Here is a 26,387-nt window from a genome sequence, read left to right as displayed (position 1 = left end):
CAGTGTCATATCCTCTTGATTCTATTTACGAGACTTAAGATGGCCAGATAATATGCAATCTGATGAAAAGTCAGTGCAATTTCCTCAACATGTAGCTAAAGTCTGTAATAGTAGGTCCTACCAGAACAATGCATTGATTTTGAGTGGGCCAGGCCATACAGTACATAATGGAGATTTGCTATGAAGGAACTTGCACATTTGGATACCTGAGCTCATGTTGTTTGGGTCGAAAAATATTTTCAGTTGAAAACATGTCCGATTCCTAGATACATTGAGAGACATAGCAGAGGTTCAAGGTTTTCCATAGAAGTAGTTATTGTTTTTCCTAACTATTCAGGTGGCACAGACACAAGCATACACCCAGGGCCACTGTTAGATATCACGGGGCCCCATACAGCCTACCTGACAGCCCCCCACCGCCAGAGAAAATATCCAAATTATATTTATTGTAAAAATACACTAAAAACATTATTAATGGACACAATCCCTACCAAATTCCTGTTAAATTTAAATTATAAAACTGTACTGAGCTAATAAATAAAGCTGTGTGTGTAATTGAGGTCTTTGGGCTCATTCACATGGGTGCCGTTGCCTGTAGAGTGTGAATCAGTGGTTTGTTTTTGTGGCTGTCACCGTTTGCAGGCAACCTATGTTACACTATGGAAATGCTGCAGGTCCTAATTAGATAGGCATATGGGTGCAGATGTACAGCCCTGAACACAGACAGTGGGCATTCAGGGCCACTTCCCCACTCCTGCACACCTGTCAAATTAACACCTGTGTTCATACAGCTGCTGTGTCCCCATAGTGTAACAGGTGGCTCCAGCCACATGAACAACCCACTCATTCATGCTGTACAGGCCAGAGGACCTGTGTGAATGTGGCATTTTTTGCTTTTTTTTCCTCAGCCCATTAATTTCAATGGACTGCCTAATGTGTGGGAATATGCAAAAATACTGAATGCATATTATTTTAAAAGTGTGTTGCACCTAACCACACAGTGTGGTGCTATGCGTTTTTGTGTCTGTGAATGCATCTGTGTTTACTAGACATGTGGAGGTGCAATTAAGTTTGCATCATGGTACCTGTGCACATCTGCAAAGAGCATTACATTTCTTTGATGTGCAGGAAAATGCGTGCTCTTGCATGCATTTCTGCACCACAAATGGTGTGGACAAGTCCTAAGGGCCAGTTCACACTATAAAAACACAGTCTAGATGTGTTCCAGATGCGTTTTTGCATGCACTTTTTTATGCATGTTTAGCATGTTCCAGTGCATTTTGGATGCGTTTTTGACGCATTTCAGTGCATTTTAATGCATTCCAGGTAATTTTTTTCCCCTCTCTTTTTCTTCAATTTAATTAGGGACATGTGCATTTTAGTGTGTTCCAGTGCATTTTACCGCATTCCAGTACAATTCTGTGCATAAAAAATGCAGCATGTTCTGCTTTTTTTGCAGCACCTGCAACGCACCGGAAATGCAAGCGCTGATGTGAACTATGACATTGACAACCATATAACCTTCTTTCTGTGCATTTTGGATGTAGAAAAAAGCAACTGAAACACATGTAGTGTGAACTGGCCCTAAAGGTTATTGTAGGTAAGCGAATGGGACTGACCAGGAATTGTGAATTCAATCAGACTAGTGGTGAGATAGAATTAAGAATCTTATAATAATGCTAGATCTGAGCTGGAGGTGATAGGAAATGAGACACGTTAACAAGATCAGTAAATAATCAGTTAAATAAAAAGAGTTGGGAGGTGATACATAGATTTGCAGATGGAACAGGTGATGACAAGGGGGGTGGGGGAGGCAAGTTGTATAAGGAGAGAGGTTTAAGAGAAGAGAAACAAAGTTGCAATCAAATATAAACAGAAGGAAAATTGAAAGTTTCAAATTGTTAGAAGAACAGGACGCAGGTAAGATTCACTCCCTCTCCACTTTCTAGTCAGTAGCCAAAATCTTAATTGATTGATCAATATTCTTGGCACTGACAGAACCCTGGAAATTGATCTCCATATTTTGGGCATTCACAAATGTCAAGGAGCTTACACTCTAAGGCCAGAAACTCAGACATATACTAGGCCCATTAAACCTAACAGCATGTCTTTGGAGTGTTGGCAGAAATACATCTGTACAGAGACTGCATACAAACTCCAGACAGGTGTGGCCATGACTGGGATTAGAACCCATGACCCAAGTGCTGCAAGCCCTGAGTGCTAACCACTAAGCCACTGTAACAGAGTTTGAGCTGGAATGTAGAATAGTTACATGATTAAAGAGAATGAAGATATATAATTATATTGGTGAATTAGAACTAGACACCAAGATGGATGCCAGCATGGAGATGCACAAGCTCTGAAGAAAGAAGTACCACCTCCGCTACACCAATTGGGTCTCAGCCCTGTCAGTCTAATCCTAAGGAAGCGAGGAGACCCCTAAGTGTGAAGAGGGATATTTCCATCCATCTCTAAGTCCAGTTAAAGGGACACAAGCCTTATATGACCTCATTTAACGGTTTGGTCATATATGCCAGCTTTGCAAGGTGGTGATCTGGAATAAAGAGCCAGAGGGGACCTGGACAACGTTGGACCTGCTGACCCGGATGTCCTGATGTGACCAGATGTTGCCCATGCTGCTGACCAGACCATGATGCCCGGTTGCTGTTAATTTACATACAATGCTCATATTGTGTGTACTTGTGGTAAGCGCACAACCTCACTAATCGTTTTTCACTCTATTGAACGGGATTTGGAACATCATTGGATCATATCCATCTTCCTTCCTGCTGCATTATATGAACTACTTTTATTGTTACTATATATGGTGACACTCTCTTTGTTTGATATTTGTTCTTTAGCGATACATACCCCATTTACATTATAAGTTTGAAAATATTTGATATTTGAAAATAGGATGTATAACTTTGTAACATTCATTAGGAAATGCATTAGTTGGCCGATCACTTTTGGAGAAACAGCAACAAAAAAAAATAAAATAAAAAATTATAATATTTTAAAAAAAGCACACCTACAGTCAGGTCTATAAATATTGGGACATCGACACAATTCTAACATTTTTAGCTCTTTACACCACCACAATGGATTTGAAATGAAACGAACAAGATGTGCTTTAACTGCAGACTGTCACCTTTAATTTGAGGGTATTTACATCCAAATCAGGTGAACGGTGTAGGAATTACAACAGTTTGCATATGTGCCTCCCACTTCTTAAGGGACCAAAAGTAATGGGACAGAATAATAATCATAAATCAAACTTTCACTTTTTAATACTTGGTTGCAAATCCTTTGCAGTCAATTACAGCCTGCAGTCTGGAACGCATAGACATCACCAGACGCTGGGTTTCATCCCTGGTGATGCTCTGCCAGGCCTCTACTGCAACTGTCTTCAGTTCCTGCTTGTTCTTGGGGCATTTTCCCTTCAGTTTTGTCTTCAGCAAGTGAAATGCATGCTCAATTGGATTCAGGTCAGGTGATTGACTTGGCCATTGCATAACATTCCACTTCTTTCGCTTAAAAAACTCTTTGGTTGCTTTTGCAGTATGCTTTGGGTCATTGTCCATCTGCACTGTGAAGCCGCGTCCAATGAGTTCTGAAGCATTTGGCTGAATATGAGCAGATAATATTGCCCGAAACACTTCAGAATTCATCCTGCTGCTTTTGTCAGCAGTCACATCATCAATAAATACAAGAGAACCAGTTCCATTGGCAGCCATACATGCCCACGCCATGACACTACCACCACCATGCTTCACTGATGAGGTGGTATGCTTAGGATCATGAGCAGTTCCTTTCCTTCTCCATACTCTTCTCTTCACATCACTCTGGTACAAGTTGATCTTGGTCTCATCTGTCCATAGGATGTTGTTCCAGAACTGTGAAGGCTTTTTTAGATGTTGTTTGGCAAACTCTAATCTGGCCTTCCTGTTTTTGAGGCTCACCAATGGTTTGCATCTTGCGGTGAACCCTCTGTATTCACTCTGGTGAAGTCTTCACTTGATTGTTGACTTTGACACACATACACATACCTCCTGGAGAGTGTTCTTGATCTGGCCAACTGTTGTGAAGGGTGTTTTCTTCACCAGGGCAAGAATTCTTCGGTCATCCACCACAGTTGTTTTCTGTGGTCTTCCGGGTCTTTTGGTGTTGCTGAGCTCACCGGTGCGTTCCTTCTTTTTAAGAATGTTCCAAACAGTTGTTTTGGCCACGCCTAATGTTTTTGCTATCTCTCTGATGGGTTTGTTTTGTTTTTTCAGCCTAATGATGGCTTGCTTCACTGATAGTGACAGCTCTTTAGATATTATCTTGAGAGTTGACAGCAACAGATTCCAAATGCAAATAGCACACTTGAAATGAACTCTGGACCTTTTATCTGCTCATTGTAATTGGGATAATGTCAGGGCAGGAGCGGTAGAATGGGCAGACAGGCCTTGTGGTAAGGTCACGCACCGACTGACGACAGCCACAACCCACAGACGGGAATCCCTCAGGGCGCGGAGTCTAAGCCCCAGGCTGCCTTTCACCAGGGCCCGATGGTGGGGATGGACTTGACACAGCCTGAGACCAGGTCGCGGCCCCCAAGTAACCCCAGCTGCGGTAACGGCTGCCACCAATGGCGTATACCGGTGGGGCCAGATGGGAAGACGTATAGCGTGGTCGGACAGGCCGGGTCGATAACAGTGGAACAGACAGTACAAGACGGTAGGCAAGAATACTCAGGTCACGGGCCGGGTTCAGCAATGGAAGGTCAGGTAATGGGATAAGGCAAAGAAAGCCGAGTCGGTTTCCAGGAAAGTCACGAGAGCTGAACGAGAGCTTGCTGCAATGAAACATACAGGACACAAATGCAAAGAGCCACTGCAGACAGCAGGCTTATATGTGATCAGCCACACCCTTCTGGAGCAGGAGCCGCAGAGGCCTGAAAACATAAAGGCTCCCACCATGCTTTGCAGAAACCTAAGATGGATGCCAGCACATGGAGCAACACAGGCTCTGAGGAAAGGTAGGACCTTGACAGTACCTCCTTCTCAAGGGCCCCTCCCCCTCCGCGGCTCAACATAAGGCTTCTTAGGAAAGCGGGTATGAAAAGCGCGGAGGAGGGCAGGAGCATGAACATCCGTGGAAGGAACCCAGGAATGCTCCTCAGGACCTTAACCACGCCAATGGACCAGGAACTGCATCCGACCGCGGACCAACCGAGAGTCCAGGATGCGGCTCACCTTATACTCCTCATGACCGTCAACCCATATAGGACGAGGCCGAGGCGGGGAGGCAGTAAAGCGATTACAGACCAGAGGTTTCAACAGGGAAACGTGGAAGACATTGGAGATACGCATCCCAGGAGGAAGAGCAAGAGCATAGGCAACCGGGTTCACCCTGCGGAGGATGCGGAAATGATCCACAAAACGGAGAGCCAGTTTCAGTGCGGGCACCCGAAGATTGAGGTTGCGAGTGGACAACCACACCCGATCTCCGACCTGGTATGAAGGAGCAGGCAACCGTCTACGATCAGTCTGGAGCTTCTGGTGCTGTGCTGAGTCCTTCAAGGACCTCTGGATCTGCCCCCACGAGGAACGCAGGGCAGCCAGATGGTTATCCACAGCCGGAATGTCCTATGGCGAGAACGACTCAGGCAATACAGCGGGTTGGAACCCATAGTTGGCCATGAAGGGAGACATCCCGGAGGAGGAGTTGACAGCTGAGTTCCTCGCAAACTCTGCCCATGGCAGGAGATCAACCCAATTGTCTTGATGGTCTGATATATAGCAGTGAAGAAATTGTTCCAGGGCCTGGTTGGAATGCTCCGCAGCCCTATTGGAATGCTCCGCAGCCCCATTGGACTGCGGGTGGTAGGCCGAAGAGAAGGAGAGCTTGATACCCAACTGGGAGCAGAAGGCGTGCCAAAACCTGGACACAAACTGACTCCCACGGTCCGAGACAATCACCTTGGGCAACCCATGCAAACAAAAGATCTCCCTGGCAAAAACTGTAGCCAGTTCTTGCGCAGTCGGCAATTTCTTGAACGGAACACAATGGCACATCTTGGAAAAACAATCAATGACCATAAGAATGACCGTATGACCTTGAGACGCAGGGAGGTCTACAATAAAATCCATGCCCAGGTGTGACCAGGGATGCTCTCCATTGGGAATGGGTTGCAGAAGACCCAATGGGAGATGCCGAGGAGATTTATTCTGGGCACAGACCGAACATGCCGCTACATAAGAGGCGATGTCGGAACGGAGAGATGGCCACCAGAATAACCGAGAAATGACCCAGGACAGCTGGTTCCTACCTGGATGACCGGTAGTCTTGGAATTGTGGTAGGTACTCAGCAAGTGGGTACGCAATCCCTCAGGTACAAAACATCTTCCAGCCGGTCTCTCGGGGGGTGCATCAGTTTGAGCCGCCAAAATCTGCTCCCCAAGGGAAGAAGTCAGGTTGGTACGAATGGCAGCCAAGATCTGGTCTGGAGGTATGACCGAGGTCGGCTCAGAGTCCTCCCTGGACAGCTCAGAGTATTGCCGCGACAAGGCATCAGCCCTGACATTCTTGGAGCCAGGCAAATAGGAGACCACATAGTTAAAACGCGACAAGAACAGAGCCCATCTGGCCTGACAGGGCGTCAACCTCTTCGCTTCCGAGAGATACGTCAGGTTCTTGTGGTCAGTGAGAATGAGAACCGGAACCACAGAACCCTCGAGCAGGTGCCTCCACTCCTTGAGAGCCTGAATAATGGCCAACAACTCCCTGTCTCCAATCTGGTAGTTGCATTCTGTGGAGGAAAGCTTCTTGGAGTAGAACCCACAGGGAAGTAGGGGTCCATCAGGTGACCGACGCTGAGACAAGAGGGCGCCTACTCCTGTCTCAGAAGCATCAACCTCGAGGATAAAAGGCAACTCAGGATTGGGATGAGATAGTATCGGAGCCGAAGCAAAGGCGTATTTCAGAGCTTCAAAAGCTAAGATGGCCTCGGGTGACCACTCGTGAGGATTACTGCCCTTCTTGGTCAGATCTGAGAGAGGCTTGGCCAGCGTGGAGAAGTTCCTGATAATCTTCCGGTAATAGTTGGCGAATCCCAAAAAGCGCTAAATGGACCGAAGACCACTGGGACGAGGCCACTGCACAACCGCCGAAACCTTCTGAGGGTCCATGGAAAAACCCACCGCGGAAATGATGTAGCCCAAAAAGGCAACCTGGGATCAGTGAAATTCACACTTCGAGCTTACAGAAAAGCTCGTTCTCACATAACCGTTGCAGCACCCGCTTAACATCCTGGATATCAGACTCCAGAAACGCAGAGTAAACCAGGATGTCATCCAAGTAAACCACCACGCACTGCTGCAACAAGTCACAAAAGACATCATTAATGAACTCCTGAAAGACCGCGGGCGCGTTACACAACCCGAAGGGCATAACCAGGTATTCATAGTGGCTGGTTCTGGTGTTGAACGCGGTCTTCCACTCGTCACCCTCCTTGATCCATACGAGGTTGTACGCAGCCCTAAGGTCGAGTTTAGTAAAGACCGTTGCTCCCTTGAGACGGTCAAACAACTCGGTAATCAACGAAATTGGATAAGCGTTTTTGATCGTGATTCGATTGAGGCCCCTAAAATCAATGCAAGGTCTCAACTAACCGCCCTTCTTTTTCACGAAGAAAAAGCCAGCTCCTGCTGGGGAAGTAGACTTGCGAATGTGCCCCAAGGAAAGCGCATCCGCAACGTACTCCTCCATGGCCTTATTCTCTGCAACTGAAAGAGGAAACACCCTGCCACGCAGAGGAGTGGCACCGGGTTGTAAGGCTATGGCACAATCGTATGGACGATGAGGAGGCAGAGCATCGGCGCGCACCTTGTCAAACACGTCCAGGTACTCCCTATATTCAGTAGGCAACACCGAGTCCGAGGAGGCGCACAACACCTTCACAGGTCCATGGATGCAACCGGCCCCACACTGTGGCGACCATGAGAGAATCTCGGCCGACCGCCAATCAAAGCTCGGATTGTGCTTCTGGAGCCAGGGATAGCCCAAAACCACGGAATAGTGCGGGGAAGAAATTACCTGGAAACAGGCCAATTCCCTGTGAACAGCCCCAATAGCTACTTCAACCGGCAGGGTCTCTTGGGTAACCTGTGACGGTTGTAGGGGCCTGCCATCTATCGCCTCGAGGAGCAACTCGAGGCTGCAGAGGAATGGGCAGCAAACAAACTTTCCATAAACAACCCGCCAGCACCAGAGTCTACCAACGCCTGGGCCATCACCGAGCCTCCCGCCCAAGAGAGGACAACGGTGATTAGCGGTTTATCTTTACGGGAAACCGGGGACGAGCAAACTCCACCCAAGATCTGCCCCCGACAGGATCTCAGGTGCGAGCGGTTTCTCGGACGGATTGGACAGGACTGCCAAAAATGCCCACCGAGACCACAGTACAGGCAGCGACCCTCTCGGTGCCGAGAGGCCCGCTCCCCCTCGGAAAGGCGAGCAAACCCCAGCTGCATGGGCTCACCACCAGGCAAGCCATCCCCAGGAGGCGTGGGAGGAGAGAGAGGGACGGGTGGGACAAAAAACGTAGGCGACAATCGGTTGAGAGACCTCCGCAGACGCTCCTTAAATGAAGGCCTCTCTCTGAGCCTGGTGTCAATCAGGATTAGGAAGGAAATGAGTGCTTCTAGCTCCACAGGCAGTTCTTTGGCTGCAATCTCGTCCTTCAATGCATCTGAGAGACCATGAGAGAAAGCAGCCACCAGAGCCTCATTGTTCCAACCCACCTCTGCCGCCAGGGTACGAAATTCTATGGCGTACTCGGCCACGGTTCGTGAACCCTGATGCATGGACATGAGCAGCTTGGCAGCGGAGGCAGAGCAAGCAGGCACATCGAATACCATACAGAAGGAGGCAACCAAACCGGCAAACTCATGAATCACCGGGTCATTCCTCTCCCATAAGGGATTTGCCCAGGCCAAGGCCTTGTCTGAGAGCAGCAAGATTAGGAAGCCCACGTTTGACCTCTCAGTAGGAAAAGCGTGGGATATTAACTCAAAGTAAATGCCCACTTGGTTAAGGAAACCACGACACTGGCTCGGCTCACCCCCAAAGCGCTGTGGGAGAGGGGCAGAACCAGTCATCCCTCTAGGCACCGCGGATGCAGCAACAGATGCGGAAGTAGGCGCAACCACCGGAGCAACAGTGGGAGCGACCACCGGAGTGACAACCGACCTAGTAACCCCAGGGGTAAGGTGCACTGCTCGTGCAAGCAGAGTCTGCAACGCCTGAGCGAACTGATCCAACAAGAGATCCTGTTGATCAAGTCTGGCGACTAACATAGGGAGCGAAGGCGTACCTGCACCGTCAGGATTCCTGGCATTTGTGTAATGTCAGGGCAGGGGCGGTAGAATGGGCAGGCAGGCCTTGTGGTAAGGTCACGCACCGACTGACGACAGTCACCACCCACAGACCGGAATCCCTCAAGGCGCGGAGTCTAAGCCCCAGGCTGCCTTTCACCAGGGCCCCTGATGGTGGGTATGGACTTGACGCAGCCTGAGACAAGGTCGCGGCCCCCGAGTAACCCCAGCTGCGGTAATGGCTGCCGCCAATGGCATATAGCTGGTGGGGCCAGATGGGAAGACGTATAGCATGGTCGGACAGGCCAGGTGGATAACAGCGGAACAGACAGTACAAGAGGGTAGGCAAGAATACTCAGGTCATGGGCCGGGTTCAGCAACGGGAGGTCAGGTAATGGGATAAGGCAAAGAATAGTCTTGTCAAAGCCGAGTCGGTTTCCAGGAAAGTCACGAGAGCTGAACGAGAGCTTGCTGCAATGAAACATACAGGACACGAATGCAAAGAGCCACTGCAGACAGCAGGCTTAAATGTGATCAGCCACACCCTTCTGGAGGAGGAGCCGCAGAGGCCTGAAAGCATAAAGGCTCCCACCATGCTTTGTAGAAACCTAAGATGGATGCCAGCACATGGAGCAACACAGGCTCTGAGAAAAGGTAGGACCTTGACAGATAATGAGGGAATAACACACACCTGGCCATGGAACAGCTGAGAAGCCAATTGTCCCATTACTTTTGGTCCCTTAAGAAGTGGGAGGCACATATGCAAACTGTTGTAATTCCTACACCGTTCACCTGATTTGGATGTAAATACCCTCAAATTAAAGGTGACAGTCTGCAGTTAAAGCACATCTTGTTCGTTTCATTTCAAATCCATTGTGGTGGTGTAAAGAGCCAAAAATGTTAGAATTGTGTCGATGTCCCAATATTTATAGACCTGACTGTAGGTGTGCTTTTTTTAAAATATTATAATTTTTTATTTTATTTTTTTTTGTTGCTGTTTCTCCAAAAGTGATCGGCCAACTAATGCATTTCCTAATGAATGTTACAAAGTTATACATCCTATTTTCAAATATCAAATAATTTCAAACTTATAATGTAAATGGGGTATGTATCGCTAAAGAACAAATATCAAACAAAGAGAGTGTCACCATATATAGTAACAATAAAAGTAGTTCATATAATGCAGCAGGAAGGAAGATGGATATGATCCAATGATGTTCCAAATCCCGTTCAATAGAGTAAAAAACGATTAGTGAGGTTGTGCGCTTACCACAAGTACACACAATATGAGCATTGTATGTAAATTAACAGCAACCGGGCATCATGGTCTGGTCAGCAGCATGGGCAACATCTGGTCACATCAGGACATCCGGGTCAGCAGGTCCAACGTTGTCCAGGTCCCCTCTGGCTCTTTATTCCAGATCACCACCTTGCAAAGCTGGCATATATGACCAAACCGTTAAATGAGGTCATATAAGGCTTGTGTCCCTTTAACTGGACTTAGAGATGGATGGAAATATCCCACCCTTTGCAGCTAAAGCAGCTTTATCTCTTCTGAGAAGGCTGTCCACAAGGTTTAGGAGTGTGTCTATAGGAATGTTTGATCATTCTTCCAGACGCGCATTTGTGAGGTCAGGCACTGATGTCGAGCCAGAAGGCCTGGCTTACAGTCTCCACTCTAATTCATCTCAAAGGTGTTCTATTGGGTTGAGGTCAGGACAGTCAAGTTTCTCCACCCCAAACTCGCTCATTCATGTCTTTATGGATCTTGCTTTGTTCGCTGGTGCGCAAACATGTTGGAACAGGAAGGAGCCATCCCCAAACTATTCCCACAATGTTGGGAGCATAAAATTGTCCAAAATGTCTTGGTATGATGACACCTTAAGAGTTCCCTTCACTGGAACTAAGGGGCCAAGCCCAACCCCTGAAACACAACCTCACACCATAATCCCTCTTCCACTAAACTTTACACTTGGCACAATGCAGTCAGGCAAGTACCGTTCTCCTGGCAACCGTCAAACAAACACAAATCCGCCCATCGGATTGCCAGACAGAAATGTGATTGGTCACTCTAGAGAATACGTCTCCAGTGCTCTAGAGTCCAGTGGTGGCGTGCTTTACACCACTGCATCCAACACTTTGCATTGCACTTGGTGATGTTAGGCTTGGATGCAGCTGCTCAGCCATAGAAATCCATTCCATGAAGCTCTCTACGCACGATTGTTGTGCTAATCTGAAGGTCACATGAAGTTTGGAGGTCTTTAGCTATTGACTTTGCAAACAGTTGGCAACTTCTGCACACTGTGAGCTTCAGCATGCACTGACCCCGCTCTGTACTTTAACATGGCCTAGCACTTTGTGGCTGATTTGCTGTTGTTCCCAGTTGCTTCCACTTTGCTATTGTACCACTAAAAATTGGCTGTGGAATATTTAGTAGCAAGCAAATTTCACGGATGGACATATTGCACAGGTTGCAACCTATCACGGTACTACGTTTGAATTCACTGAGAGTGACCCATGCTTTCACAAATGTATGTAGAAGCAGTCTGCATGCCTAGGTGCTTGATTTTATACACCTGTGGCCATGGAGGTGATTGGAATACCTGGATCCAATGATTTGGAGGGATGTCCCAATACTTTTCTATGGGAATGTTTGACCATTCTTTCTGGGGATACTGTCCTTTAAATCTTTTTTTCTCTCCCCTTCCCTCTCCTTAAATCATTCGCCAAAGTCCACAGTTTTTCAGGGTCTTATCCTTCTTAAATTTTCCTCCTTATAAGAACCCCTAGGTGAACCCCCCTCAGGTTTAAAACACAGTTCAATACAGCATTCATATACACAAATCGCAATACTTCTGCTGCTCTCACTCACCCTCTTAGCTCCTTCTTCTTCCACTCCAGGTGGGGCAACGTCAAGTACTTTCTCCTGGGGGTTGCTGGCTTCAATAGTCCCTCTGAGTGATCAAAATTATTAGGGGGGGGGGCACCCAGAGCAAGTTCTCCAAAGCCCTGGCTTCAGCAGTCCTGGACAGGGGAGGAGAGAGCCGGGTCCCGCTCTCACAAACAAGCTGGCTGACTGGCCAGCTTCTCCACCTCCCAGTGTTCCTTTGTGGTGGACCACGTGACCGCCCGATGTCCAATGAGCTTCAGTTAGGTCCACCTCTCCTCTCCAGCTGACAGAAATCCTTCTCTCCTCCTCCAGACCCCACACAACAGGGCCTGCAGGGTGCACACTCCTCCAGGGGGACCGCAACAAGGCTCAAGTAGGTCTCAGTAATGACCTCCCGGGCATTTTCCTCCTTTCTAGCAGGACTATGGGGGCGCCTGGTAACTGAGAGCTCTCACGTTGAGAGCTCTCTTTCCTTCTTTCATTCCCTCCTTCTTTCCCTCCTTCTTTCTTTCCCTCCTTCCTTCTTTCTTTCCCTCCTTCCTTCTTTCTTCTTCTTTTTTTTCCCTTCTTCTATACATCTCTCTTTCTTCTGTTTCCCTCCTTCCTTTCCCTTTCTTTCCCTCCTTTTTTTTCTTTCTTTCCCTTCTTCCTTTCCCTCTTTCCCTTCTTTCTTTCCCTCTTTCCTTTCCTTCCCCTTTTCCCTCCTTCCTCTCTTTCTTTCCCTTTTTCCCTCTTTCACTCCTTCCTTTCTTTACCTCTTTCCCTCCTTCCTTTCTTTACCTCTTTCCATCCTTCCTTACTACAAACAAATGTTAAAAAAATAATAAAATATAAAATTGGAAAAAATTAACTAAAAATAAAAACCTACTGACACTAGTGGTGGAACTACCTGGGTCAGAAATGGTTGCTCTTACAACCGGGCCCTGACGTTCTGCCACCGGGCTCCGAGGAAAGGGTCCTGGGGCTTTGGGCTGCTCAGTCATAAATGTCCGGGCCTATTTTTTGACCCAGTCTGGGCTTGAGTATAACCTATTAACCTGTGTGCAGGCAGAGAGTCTATATGTTGTTGAAAAATAGTGATCAGTAAACTTAATTAAAATAAACCCATATAAGGTGTCACTACACCTAAAATCCAATTAAAGTCAATTTACAATCCAAAGAAATTTTTCTTGCAGGTGATTTCACAATCATTGATATCCCCGAATACGATTGATGGTATAATCCAGAGAATCTTCATATACCTCAAAAACAAAAAATTCTAAACATAGTGTATTATCCCAGGTATTATAGTATAGTGCCACACGTGTCACATGCAGACAAATTAAAGTGCCACAGCAATCGTGAAATATCAGAACTCCAACAACTCGATTACTAAATCCACTGCACACAATATAAGAAGTGCATAATTACCCTAGCATAGATAAAATCAGCATAGGATCCATAATATAGATGAGATAGCCTCCAAGCTTTAGTCTACCATCTTCTCCAAACACTTCCCATAGACCTCATGGATAAACCAGGGATCAGTATATATATTATATAACCAATAAATTTTATTGTAGCAACTTACATTAAAATTTGGTGAGAACAGCTTCCATATAATGAAATGAACAACATGCCATGATTCCTCAGCGGTAGTTATATGGTCAAATCCATACCACTCTGAAGGAGAGCCGGAAGGCAGATGGAAGTTTCCAGGGTGAGAACAGCAGCGTGTCCCGGAACCCAAAAAATGGCCACCACAAAACTTCCGGAAAAACGTCAATACGTCACCACATCACGTGCCCCGGACGCGTTTCGTCACATCCGGACTTTTTCAACAGGGATTAGAGAGTCTATATGGTTACTTCATGTACTGAGCAACCATACCTCATTGATCTGTCCGCCAATGCAAAAATGCCATCTAGTGTTCAATATAGAGATGACCACCTAAATGCACTAATCATTTTGTAATCATCATCAAAAATCCCTCCTCCCACACTATATTCCTCCATTCTTACCAAAATTCTAAATATAAGACCTAAAAATAGAATGCAATGAAAACCTACTTAAAATAACCCTCAGAGCCCCCAATTAAACCCCTTATTATAATCTATTGGGGTAATACATATTTCCCTTTACTGACTTAATAGGTTTTTGGCCTCTAAGTCTCCCCATTAACATTTTTTTTCTTCACTTCTATGCCCTTTATTATGAGCTTACCTGTAGGTAAAATACAAAAAAAAAAAAAAACGAGTTTACTACAACTATAACCGCTAAAGGACTGCCCTATAGCAGATATACTGCTACAGGGCAGCACCTGTGCACAGAATCATATATATACGTGATTTTGCATTTCTGGGTAGGGGGCGTGCGCGCGCCACGTGCGCGCCCTACCCATGACGTCATTTGCGGCCACGGATGTCAATCACTGGGTCCCGAGTGGTAATTACCTGCTGGCACACCAAGGCTGGCTGGTTACCAAGCATCTCCGATGGGGAGGAAGATTGTTTTGTTTACAAACAATCTTCCTCCCTGTCAGCTCGAGCACACTGCTCGGGATAGCTGTGCACAGTACAGCCATCCCGATCAGTGTGCTTACAGTGAAGAACACCCCCCCATCCCCTAGTAAAACACTCCCAGCACACAGTTAGCCCTTTGATCGCCCCTCACATTAGCCCCTTCCTGCACAGTGCCATTAGTACAATGTCAGTGCTGTTTTTTTAGCACTGATCACTGTATTGGTGTCACTGGGGTGTCAATGACACCAAGTTAGTCCCCCCCTCCAGTGTCAGAATGTCCTCCGTAGTCCCGCAGGCCCGCTAAAAGTTGCTGATCGCCTCCATTACTAGTAGAAGAAAAAATCCCATTATCTATGCTGCCATTTGTAAACGCTATAACTTTTACGTAAACCAATTAATTTACACATATTGGGATTTTTTCTAGCAAAGACATGTCAGAATACATTTTGGTCTAAATTTATGATGAAATTTGATTTTTTACATTTTTTTACTGGATATGTTTAATAGCAAAAAGTCTAAAATATTGTTTTTTTCTCAAAATTGTCAGTTATTTTTTGCTTATAGAGAAAAAATAAAAAACATACAGGCGATCAAATACCACCAAAAGAAAGCTCAATTCGTGGGAAAAAAAGGACACAAATTTCATTTGGGTGCAGTGCTGCATAATTGTCAGTTGATTGTCAACAGATCAAGAAACTGACAGACTCCATTAATGGAAGGCTTATGACTGTTATTGAATGGAAGAGTGGCTATATTGGTCACTGATTTTTTTTTAAATGTCAGAAATATTTATTTGTAAATTTTGAGTTGTTTATTATTCTCGTTTAACAGATGAAAATAAACAAGTGAGATAGGAAAATTTTATTTTTCATTTAGTTGCATAATAAATCTGCACACTAATAGTTGCCCAATAATTCTGCACTCATAGATATTCTCCTAAGAAAGCCAAGAACTCACTTTTACTTTCTAAAAAATAAAATAAAAAAATACAACTTGCCTAATAATTGTGCACATAGTGTATTCCTGATATGTGCTTGCTTTACCATGTACTTGTATGAAAAAGTATCCTGTTCTCTTTGTATTGCTTCCTTTGTGTGAAATCCCTGTATTCCTGCCAGTCCCTCTGCTTTTCTAAGCAGGAGAGCACAGCGTGGTCAGTTCTCTAGCTATGATGGGAACTCAGTGTGCTCTCCTCCAATTATTAGACTTTCTGATATGCCTCCATGCACAGCCTTTCACTGGGAAGCGTGCTTCTGTTTCTCCTCCCCTAGTTTTTATGCAGCTGAGAACAGAGGGAATGTGATCATTTATAAAAAAAAAGGGGGAAAAAGGCATTTATGTTTTTTTTTATATCTATACAAAAATGTTTTGCCTTTCATTTCTATTTTAAACTAAATGGGTTGTTTTACAAGTTGAGGGTTTACATCTACTTTAAAGCAGAACTGAACCCACTGATTTAAGTTTAAAAAAATTGTTAAATTCCTGGCACCTGCTGAGAATGTAACTGTCACATTTGCTTGTTCTCTCAACCAAACTGTCAAACCATCAAATGTCTAAGTGTCATAAATGGTCACATGTGCAGCAACATGGCAGTTGAAGATCAGAAGCTAAGACGTAGCTTCTTGGCTAAAAATGATTGTAGGATTTAGTTCCATTTTAAATCACACATGTTCCCACACCTGCACCCAAAACATGCTATTCTTTTGCAGATGTGCAGGGGAGCCCATGATTCCTAATGGCACGCCCATGCACTGGATAATACAGCGCTTTTTTGGATGTGTGAAACTGCATATTGCAGTAACACCATGCAGTTCCATAAGTTTTAACCACTTTACAACCACGCTATAGTCAAATGATGGCTACAGCGCGGTTGTCCAGTTCTGGGAGGGCATTATATGATGTCCTCCCAGAACGAGCCCCCCGGTGGTGTCTGTGATCGCTCTATCCTAAGGACACAGCTGATCACATGACAAGGTAAAAGGCCAATCACAGCGGCCTTTTACCACGTGATCAGCTGTGTCCAATGACACAGCTGATCACAAAGTAAATACAGTTGCCGGTTATCGGCAGCGTGAAGAAAGTACTGCTGATAACTGGCAAGTGTCACAGAGGACATCTGCACTGATAATCAGGGCGCTGATTATCAGTGCAGCCTCAAAAGTGCCCATCATTGCCAGCCATCAGTGCTACCAGTCAGTGCCCATCAGTGCCGCCTTTCAGTGCTGCATATCAGGGTTTCCTCATCAATTCCCACCAGTACCACCTCGTCAATGCAGGCTATCAGTGCCAGCCATCAGTGACACGTCAGTGCCGCCTATCAGTGCCTTCTCATCAATTCTACCAGTGCCGCCTCGTCAGTGCAGGCTATCAGTGCCCATCAGTTCTGCCTATCAGTGCATCCTCATCAACACACATCAGTGAAGGAGAAAATTTTATAATAAACTTTTTTTTTCTATATTTTGCTTTTTTGTTTATAGTGTACAAAATAGCCCAGTATCGATTAAATACCATCAAAAGAAAGCTTTGTGTAATAAACGCTGGGTACAGTGTTCCATAACTACACAACTGTCAAAGTCCAACTGAAAGCGCTGAAAATTGGCCTGGGCAGGAAGGGGGTATAAGTGCCCAGTAGGCAAGTGGTTAAATAAAGGACCAGGGACTTTCACAAGCCGCACAGATGTGAACCTAACATGGCGTGTTCACAATATTTTGGATCTCTGATCTCACACTTGCAATCGTATACAAATAAAGGTTTACTACCCCTAACTGTAGATAGTTTACAAGCTTGTCTCCGTGGAACCCTCACATTATATAAAATGTTTAATTATATTGTGATCATCTAAAAGAAAATTTATCCGGACAGTGTTGTCACATTAGCGCTGCATTTCCACCTCAGACACGTGCACTGTAATGACATCATTTCCGCCCCAGCCCGTACCCTCCTCCAGCATGGAGTTCACTTTCTGACTCCGCCTCTTCTATTAGTCCCCCTTGGATGACGCGAATTGTTCGCGACTCTCAATACAGAGACGTCTGCAGCGGTAATATGGCGGAAATATCTGAAGGTAAGAACATGGACTGTGTTGGCGAACAGCAGATGTTCTGTGTGTTTTATATCGCATCGTTTTCTCTAACCAGCTAACGAGTTGCCGAATAGAACGTGGGATTAGGCCGGAGCTGGTTTCAGAGCGCTGTGTTAGGGGCTTAGTCCTCGCTCGGGTTTCTGCAGGCGGTGCTCGGTGTTTCGGGCTCGCTCATCCCGCCTGCATTGTGGGACAATCGTACTGGTTTGTTGTTTTCTATGGAGGAGGTCTCCAGGCTGCAGCTTCTGCTCACACATAGTGCACACCATTCATTTCCACGCCTGTTAGTGAGACTGCAGAGTGGGCGGTCCTGGAGGAAAGCAGCTTTGTGGGATTTGTATTTCGGGTTGTATTGTGTGTAGATCCTCTATTTGTTTCCCTGGCAATGTATGCTGCATATTACAAATATAAGGTCATTGCTAAAACTGAGGCAGCCCATGGATGATGTTGTTTTCTCTCTTTCCACCAGGGGTTGCGGGACTGAAAATTGCCTGATTTCCCCATATATTGATGAGGGAATCCCCCCACAGTGCTTGTGTTTGGGGGAGCCTTCCCTGCCGGCACAACACAATGATTAGAGCTGCAGACTATAGCCAGCCTCACTAACTGTTCAGGGAAAACCCACCACGCTGGTTGTACAGACAAAGGCGGGAGCTGCTGCTTAGGCTGAAAAAAATGCTAATTTCTTGCTGTTTAGGTGTTTTTGATTTAAAGCGGAGTTGTAGCTGAAAAAAAAAAGTCAGCTACAAAAACTGTAGCTGCTGACTTTTAAAATATAGCCACTTACCTGTCCCTCGGTCCAGTGGTGTCCTCATCATGGCTGGTTTCACGGGCTGTCTTCTCTCCCTGGCGCCAGAATCTTCAGTGTGGGCCCCCGGCTGTGACAGCTTGCGGCTTTACAGCCGGGTGCCCACTGCGCATGCACAAAAAGCTCTGCGCTTTGTGAATGGCCCTGTAGTCTTCTGGGACCTGTCATGGGAGGACAACTTCCGCTTTCAATCGCCTTATGCGATCGCAGCGGAGTGGGTGTCTGTTAAATTCAGGTACCCGCTCCCCAAAGGTGCCAATCCCTAATGGGGAGTGGGGGACAAAGATGTAAAGTGAAACTTCACCGTTTGGGTGGAGCTCCGCTTTAAGTATGTGGGGACAAACATGTTCAACTATGCCTGAAAAGTAGCAGGCGACAAAACGCTCAGATGTGAACAGAGACCATCGAAATTAATTGGATTTTCCTTGTGTCAGCTTGAAACGCGACACTCAGAAATGCTCAAATGTGAACGGGACCTTAACCCCCCCGGCGGTATTCCCGAGTGTAGCTCGGGGTGAAATTTCAGTATCAAAAGCGGTAACCCCAAGCTATACTCGGGCTTACCATGCGGCGTTGCTCAGGGATTTACTGCAGCGCTTAGCTTGTCCTTCGCTCCCGCAATGTGTCCCCTGCAGCGTCCCCGGACATCTCCTCCGGCCACTGCCGGCATCCGGCTTCCGTGTTCTGGTCCCTGGGACGTACGGGAGCCAGAACCGGCAGAAAATTTGAAATTTTTAAAAAATTTCATTTTTTTTAAAACGATTATTACATAGTAAAACATTGCTGTTTCAAAGCATTTCACATACATTTTGTCCCTACTGCTTTGTCCTGTGCCCTGCCTGCATTTTGACTGTTCTTTCTGCCTGGAAACTTAGAAAAGTCCATGGCATCCAAAAAGCGTTCCTTTATGTCAAAAGCGGTTTTAGACCAGCTAGAGAACAGCGATAGTAAATCAGAACCACTTACAGAATTGAGTGATGATTTGTGGGGAAATTCGTCATCAGACACTGAAAACAATTTTGTGTCTTTGCTCAGCGATGTGCGAACTTGGCGCTATATTTCAAATTTCAGTGTTTTTGGTTTGATTATATTATTGAATTAAATTTATTATTATTTTTTATGATTATTTAATAAATTATAATTTATGATTTTGTGTTTCAAGTTTTATATCCGGAATGTTTACTAGACTCTTGTTCAGACAGATTTCAGTGAGTTATTCCTAAAAATGACAGGCCTACAATAAAAAAAACTACATATTTTCATGCAAATAATGGTACCGCTTTCAGGACCAAAAATCTGAAATAATCATACTGCCAGGGAGGTTAAAGTGATTGTGAAGCTTTGTATTTTTTTTTTAATTTAAAATTATAAACATGCCATACTTGCTCTGAAATGGTTTTGCACAGAACAGCCCCAATACTTCTCTTCTTGGGTCCCCGGCCGCCACCCATACGGCTCCCTTCTAAGACCCACTGCCTGCGTCCATGGGTACTGACAGTGGAGAACAACCCCGCCTCTTGATCCCTTGTTAGAGTTGATTGACAGCAGCAGGAGCAAATGTCTCCTGCTGTTACCGATCTGTCCTTTTGAGAAAAGACAGAGCCTGGAGAGTAGCAGCTCTCATGCACAGCTCTGGATCACAGTGGGGCTCAGGTAAGTATAAGGGGGGACGATCCAAGACATTGAAGGTTTTTCCATAATGCATTAAGGTAAAAACCTTAAGGCTTTACAACCACTTTGAAGGATAAGTTCACCTTTCATAACATGTTACACCCATATTCAAGGTGTAACATGTGATCTGTTATAAACTGGACTGATTACCTCTCCTCCCGCTGTCAAAATGTTTTTTAAAACGCGCCCGTGCAAGCTTTGCCTGCCCAGCTGCGTCACTCATTCACCGTCCTCTGTGAATGAGAAACTACAAGTCCAGGCAGCCTTAGCGGCTGTCAGCTTGTAGTTCTCAATGAACTAACACGGTACTGTGGTAGTTTATTAATTCTTCCTGTGGGTATATCTGCTTGCCCATACATCCTGTATGGCCAAGCATATATACTGATATGTCTGCATGGCACATGCGATCTGCTGATCGCTGATGCAGTGCTTTACCGGCTACCAAAACAAAAAATAATAAATGCACTTTTTTTTTTACCTGCAAAAAAAAAAATTAGCATTTATTATTTTTTGTCAAAAGGTGAGCATATCCTTTAAAGTGTTACTAAACCCACAACAGTAAAATCAGTCTGTATATGCAGTAAAGCCTGCTTGTTATACTCACTGTGGAACCTAAGGGGTTATTCCTCTGCATTGTGTAAAAAGGATGTTTGTTCCTGATTACTCTGTCCCTTCCATTGTTCAAGTGACAACCTCTTATCTCCTGATAAGACAGACTGAACCTTAGGCATTTTACACATGCTCAGTTTGGTGTGTATTGCTAGGGGTATTTTTTTTTTTTGGGGGGGGGGGTGCATGTGAACAGCACAGGGCCAGTCAGCACTGTCCAGACAGAGGTCAGGGGTTTTGCATCCTCCTAGATCAGAAAGAAAACTCCTCCTACAAGCTTTAGCTAGTGCTTGGCTGGGCACAGAAGCCACAAGACTGCTCTAACTGCTGATGAGAAAAGGTATTTAGCAGTTTATATTTACTAAAATAATTGCACTTCCATGTTCTGTGTACTGTGGGAGACCAGATATAGTGAATGCAGGTTCCTGGGTTTAGTAACACTTTAAGGTCTAAGGCTAGGTTCACACTTTCTGACTGTGCATGCCACCTTTTCACAGACACAGTAGTCCATTTATTTGAATTGAATGCAAATAGAAAAAACACAGCGCCCAGGACCCACTCACTAACACCCTCTTTAAGTGAAATGCCACTGTGCACAGGTATAAAAACCCCAAAAAAATTTTTTCAAATATAAAAACCAGCACAAAACAAACTATCTCACACCAATCAGTATAAGTGAACAATGAGCAGCATATTTTGCCTGCTGGTTGGGGAACACGTGATTAGTACATGTTCCCTGACCACACATATGTGTGAACCTAGCCTAAGGCTGCTTGCACTCAGGCGTAAAGAAGACATGCTTTTTACTGATCGAACACAAAGACATTCTCAACGGAACAATGTTTACAGCTGCGTAAAGATCAGTAATACAACGATGTGGTGAGCCATAAACCAAAATTGAAAACTTTACATTTGAGTGCAGCAATGTCTTTCAATGAAGCAGCTGGCAGCCGCTTCTCCTCCTCCTCCCTCCTACGGCTTCCAGCTGCTTCATTGAAAGACATACAGGAGATCGCAACTTGTTGCCTTCCCCACCGCCATCCCTCCCACACACCCCTAATCCCGGCGCTGCTCGCCCCCACCTTATTTCCACTCGCTTAATGTGAGCTTGCAAGTGGAATTTTCAAGAGCTGCTTTATGGAATACTCAGACTCTTTCTGACAAGATTCTAGGTGGAGACATCAGTAAATTATTGAAGTTTCTGTCACATGAGCGGACGCATGCATTGCGTTAAGGAAAGTCTATTAATTTCAAATGGCTGACCTACATGCAAAAGAGGTGCTTGACCCTTTTTTAAAAATCACATCACAAAACAAATGGTAGTTACTTTGCATTTTGGCACTCATAAGCCATTAGCAATTATTGGCAACACCACATATCTGCAAAAAGGCTGAGCAAATTTCTGCATTGCAAGAACGTGCAATATATCATGCACTTTACCACAGTGCACAAGTGTGAACGTAGCCTAATGTATTACGGACAGTATTTTACTCTTTTTATATTGGGATGATGCAAAGCAGAATCAAAGCTGTGCTCAGGAATTTAGTCACATTGTAAAATGCTCTGGTTTGCTATGGGTTACGTCCAGTGAGGTGCATGTCACCTTATGGAGTTATCTCTTTGATTCACAATTTACATTTTTACTGAGAGCGGGGAGCAAAGCTATCACTATACCCTTGACATTATGTGAACTCATTCATGAAATACAAAGTCTTCTTGGAATTGTCAGCAGTGAGGAAGGGTGGGCATAGATCAGGGGTGGGCAAACTTTTTGACTTGAGGGCCGCAATGGGTTCATATATTGGACCCGGGGGCCGGACCAAGAGTAGATGAATGATGTGTATGTGTCATCCATAGTAAGTATAGTAATATTCCCCCATAGTAAGCATAGTAATTCATACCCCATATAGTAATTCATCCCCCCTATAGTAATTCATCCCCCCTATAGTAATTCATCCCCCCTATAGTAATCCATCCCCCATATAGTAATTCATCCCCCATATTAAGTCCCCAAGTCCCCCCTGTGTCAATTCACTTACCTTTGCTCCACGCGTTCCTCTCGCCGTGTTCCCGCGCCGTTCCGGTGTAGCATGAAAATCTGTCTCCTATGAGGATCTGTCCCCCTCGACGTATCTGCGCATGTGCCAGTTTCAGGCATTAGCAGCCGATCGGCGATCTCCGGCACATGCGCAGATACGTCGAGGGGGACAGATCCTCATAGGAGACAGATTTTCATGCTACATCGGTCTTCAGGACGGACTGTGAGAGGAGCCTAGTGGGAGCCTAGCTCCGCGGGCCGGATTAAAAGGTCCGCCGGGCCGTATACGGCCCGCGGGCTGTAGTTTGCCCATTGCTGGCATAGATGCTGTGTGTGAGAAAGCAGCATTTCTCCTGTTGGAGTGGCAGGGGATAGCAATAGCTATACTCCCAGTCATCAGTAAAACTGTCAGATGTAAATTAAGGAGATAAGTTTATGAAGTAGTATGCATCTCTTTGGACTTAACCCATAGTAAGCCAGCATATGTTAAAAATTGGCTGAACTCCTGGAAATTAGCTAGTAATAAAATTTTGTCAGCTTTTCTAACCCCTTTCCACTTGACTAAAAACATTTTTTCCTTTATTTGTGACCCCAGTGGAAAGATTTTCCATAACTTCCTGTCCATTAACAGCACCCGGAAGTTCATGGCTGTTGCTGTATGGAGCATGAACTAATTGCACAGAGCGGTTCCTATTCTCCTCTTCTGGGGTCCCTGCCAGCTCTCCTGCCCACCCCCCCCCCTTCTCTATACAGCTGCTTCCCATTGTGGAGCATGTGCCAGCTCTATCCTAAGCTGCCCTTCCTGTGTCCATAGGCACAGACAGCATGCCTTGGCCCCGACCCCTGTTCCATTATCACAGGATTTGACTAAGCCAGGAGAGGGACACTACACTCGGGCACAGCTCCGGATCAAGTCGGTTGAGGGGTCAATGCTGCTGCTGGAACATTTTACCTTAATGCACAGAATGCATTAAACAAAAGAATGTTTAAGCCTTGTACACATGATGAGAATATTGGACGAATAGTTGTCCTTTTTTGCGTGCTGCAAAATGAAGAAGTTACTAAAGTTGCGAAAATTCTTGTAAGACAGAATAAAACGTCCCATGATGATGTAATGTATTGTATTGTATTCTTTTGTTTTCAAGCATACATGGTCTGTCTCGAATACTGTACCGATTAAACCAAAATCATTCGCTCTGTTATCATGCGAGAAAAACTTTTGTGCTTGCCCCTTCAGATATTGTCATATGTGAAAATGTAAAGTGTAGCGCTAAATATATAATAATGAAACTGAAGTACATCTAAATAAATAAATGTCCGTGATATCAAAAAACAATAGTTCATCCACCACCATAAAGTGCTCTTGCTTGTAGCAAAACAACTCCAATCAAAATTGCCGTCACTGTCTCCCAGTGAATTGAAAACTCACCAGAAATGATGGCTGCCACTACAACAGCATAAACTCCCATATGTTTAAGCAAAAGCGCATGTATTTTGACATGAGACTCTGTAAATAGGTGTCATTCTCTCTGGCCGGGCTGTAGTAAATTAAAGCTCGCCAGGAGCACTTAAACTTCCAATAGTGCAGTATTTATTAAAACCCAAGAGAATAAAAATACATATAGCAAAGAGATGTCATCTTACATAGGCAGCCGTTGCTGATCCAGAATCACGCAGTGGTGTGACGTCAGCACTGTAAACTCCTCTCTGACGTGGTTCGTCCAATAGGACATTATCAAGGGCTTGAAAATGTCCTATTAGATGAAATGAGTCTGGAAGGATTCCAGGTCAGCAGCGGCTGTTTATGTAAGACAGTGACAGCAATTTTGATTGGAGTTGTTTTGCTACTATTTTTTTTAAACAATTTTTGTTTGCACTATTCTTTTTGATATCAGAGATATTTATTTTGATGCACTTCAGTTTCATTATTATATGTTTAGCGCTACAGTTTCCGTTTTCAGTTATTTAGGTTTATATACTACCTATTGGTATTAGCTGCTTTGCACTTTCAGTCAGCGCTGATATTGTTTATTATATTTTATCTGATAGATATTGTTGTATAAACAGTTGTGATTGGCTCTCGAACGCTGTGTACTATCAGATTATCGGACGATCACTCTGAAAGCAATTTTTGTCATCCGATTTTCTGATCGTGTGTACTAGGCATTAGGCTTTGGAACCACTTTAATTTTGACCTTGCAGCAGATCCGCCTGTTAGCGTATGGTTGCATCAACTAATTGTGTATTATCTGTTTTTGCAGGTAGCAGAGATGACCTTATGGAGCACACAGCTGTACAGGTACCTTCACAAAAAAAAGTTTCATTGTTATAAACAAATACTTAACTGAAGGGCAATGTATTAAAGTGGAACTATGGGCAAAATAGGCAATTGAAGATTATGTAAACCCAACATTTCATATTTCTGATATGTGCCTGCTGTACCATGTATATGTATGAAAAAGTGTTCTGTTCTCTTTGTACTGCTTCCTCTGGTGTAAAATTACTGTTATTCCTGTGGTCAGTTCTCTAGCAGTTCAGGGAACTCAGCCTGCCCTGCTCCAATGATCAGACTTCTGCTGATACAACCCCTCCCCAGCCATTTGCTGCGAAGACTAGTGTCCTGCTATTCCTTCTTCCCCAGCTCTCCCCCTTAAAGTGGAACTGCACTGCATCGTTTATTAAAGAAAAAGTGTTTACAATAGTGTTTTGTGTGTGTGTCTGTGTATATATGTGTGTGTGTGTGTGTGTGTGTGTGTGTGTGTGTGTGTGTGTATATATATATATATATATATATATATATATATATGTATGTGTGTGTATATATATATATGTGTGTGTATATATATATATATATGTATGTGTATATATATATATATATATATATATATATATATATATACACACACACACAGTGGATATAAAAAGTCTACACACCCCTGTTAAAATGTCAGGTTTTTGTGATGTAAAATAAATGAGACAAAGGTAAATAATTCCAGAATTTTTTCCACCTTTTAATGTAACCCATAAACTGTACAACTCAGTTGAACAACAAACTGAAATCTTTTAGGTGGAGGGAAGAAAAAAAAAAAACTAAAATAATATGGTTGCATGAGTGTGCACACCCTTAAACTAATACTTTGTTAAAACATCAGCATGGCACATCATGACTTGGCAATATTTGTCCACTCTTCCTTGCAAAAACAGTCTGATTGCGAGGGCATCTCCTGTGCACAGTCCTCTTCAGATCACCCCACAGATTTTCGATTGGATTCAGGTCTGCACTCTGGCATGGCTATTCCAAATTATAATCAGCTTCTGGTGAAGCCATTCCTTTGTTGATTTGGATGTATGCTTTGGGTTGTTATCATGCTGAAAGATGACATTCTCTCTTCATGTTCAGCATTTGAGCAGAAGCTTGAAGGTTT

General features: G+C 44.7%; 1 protein-coding gene across 2 annotated transcripts in view; it reads left to right on the top strand.

Annotated features, from left to right (window-relative positions):
* The first annotated feature begins 17,711 nt into the window (after positions 1-17,711).
* SF3B2 (splicing factor 3b subunit 2) overlaps positions 17,712-26,387 on the top strand; it is a 57,896-nt gene continuing 49,220 nt past the window's right edge. Inside the window, exons 1-2 of one of the 2 annotated variants that reach the window (XM_089658769.1) lie at positions 17,712-17,818; positions 25,224-25,261. In XM_089658769.1, coding sequence (XP_089514895.1) covers positions 17,749-17,818; positions 25,224-25,261 — 108 coding nt within the window. In that variant the 5' untranslated portion in view covers positions 17,712-17,748. The remainder of the gene's footprint in view (positions 17,819-25,223; positions 25,262-26,387) is intronic. The other variant, XM_089658768.1, reaches the window with a different exon arrangement.

Source organism: Staurois parvus, unplaced genomic scaffold (genome assembly GCF_062004578.1).
Source record: "Staurois parvus isolate SC_StPar_1 unplaced genomic scaffold, SC_StPar_1.0 ptg001091l, whole genome shotgun sequence".
Classification (NCBI taxonomy): Eukaryota; Metazoa; Chordata; class Amphibia; order Anura; family Ranidae; genus Staurois; species Staurois parvus.
This window is presented reverse-complemented; position numbering and strand designations above follow the sequence as displayed.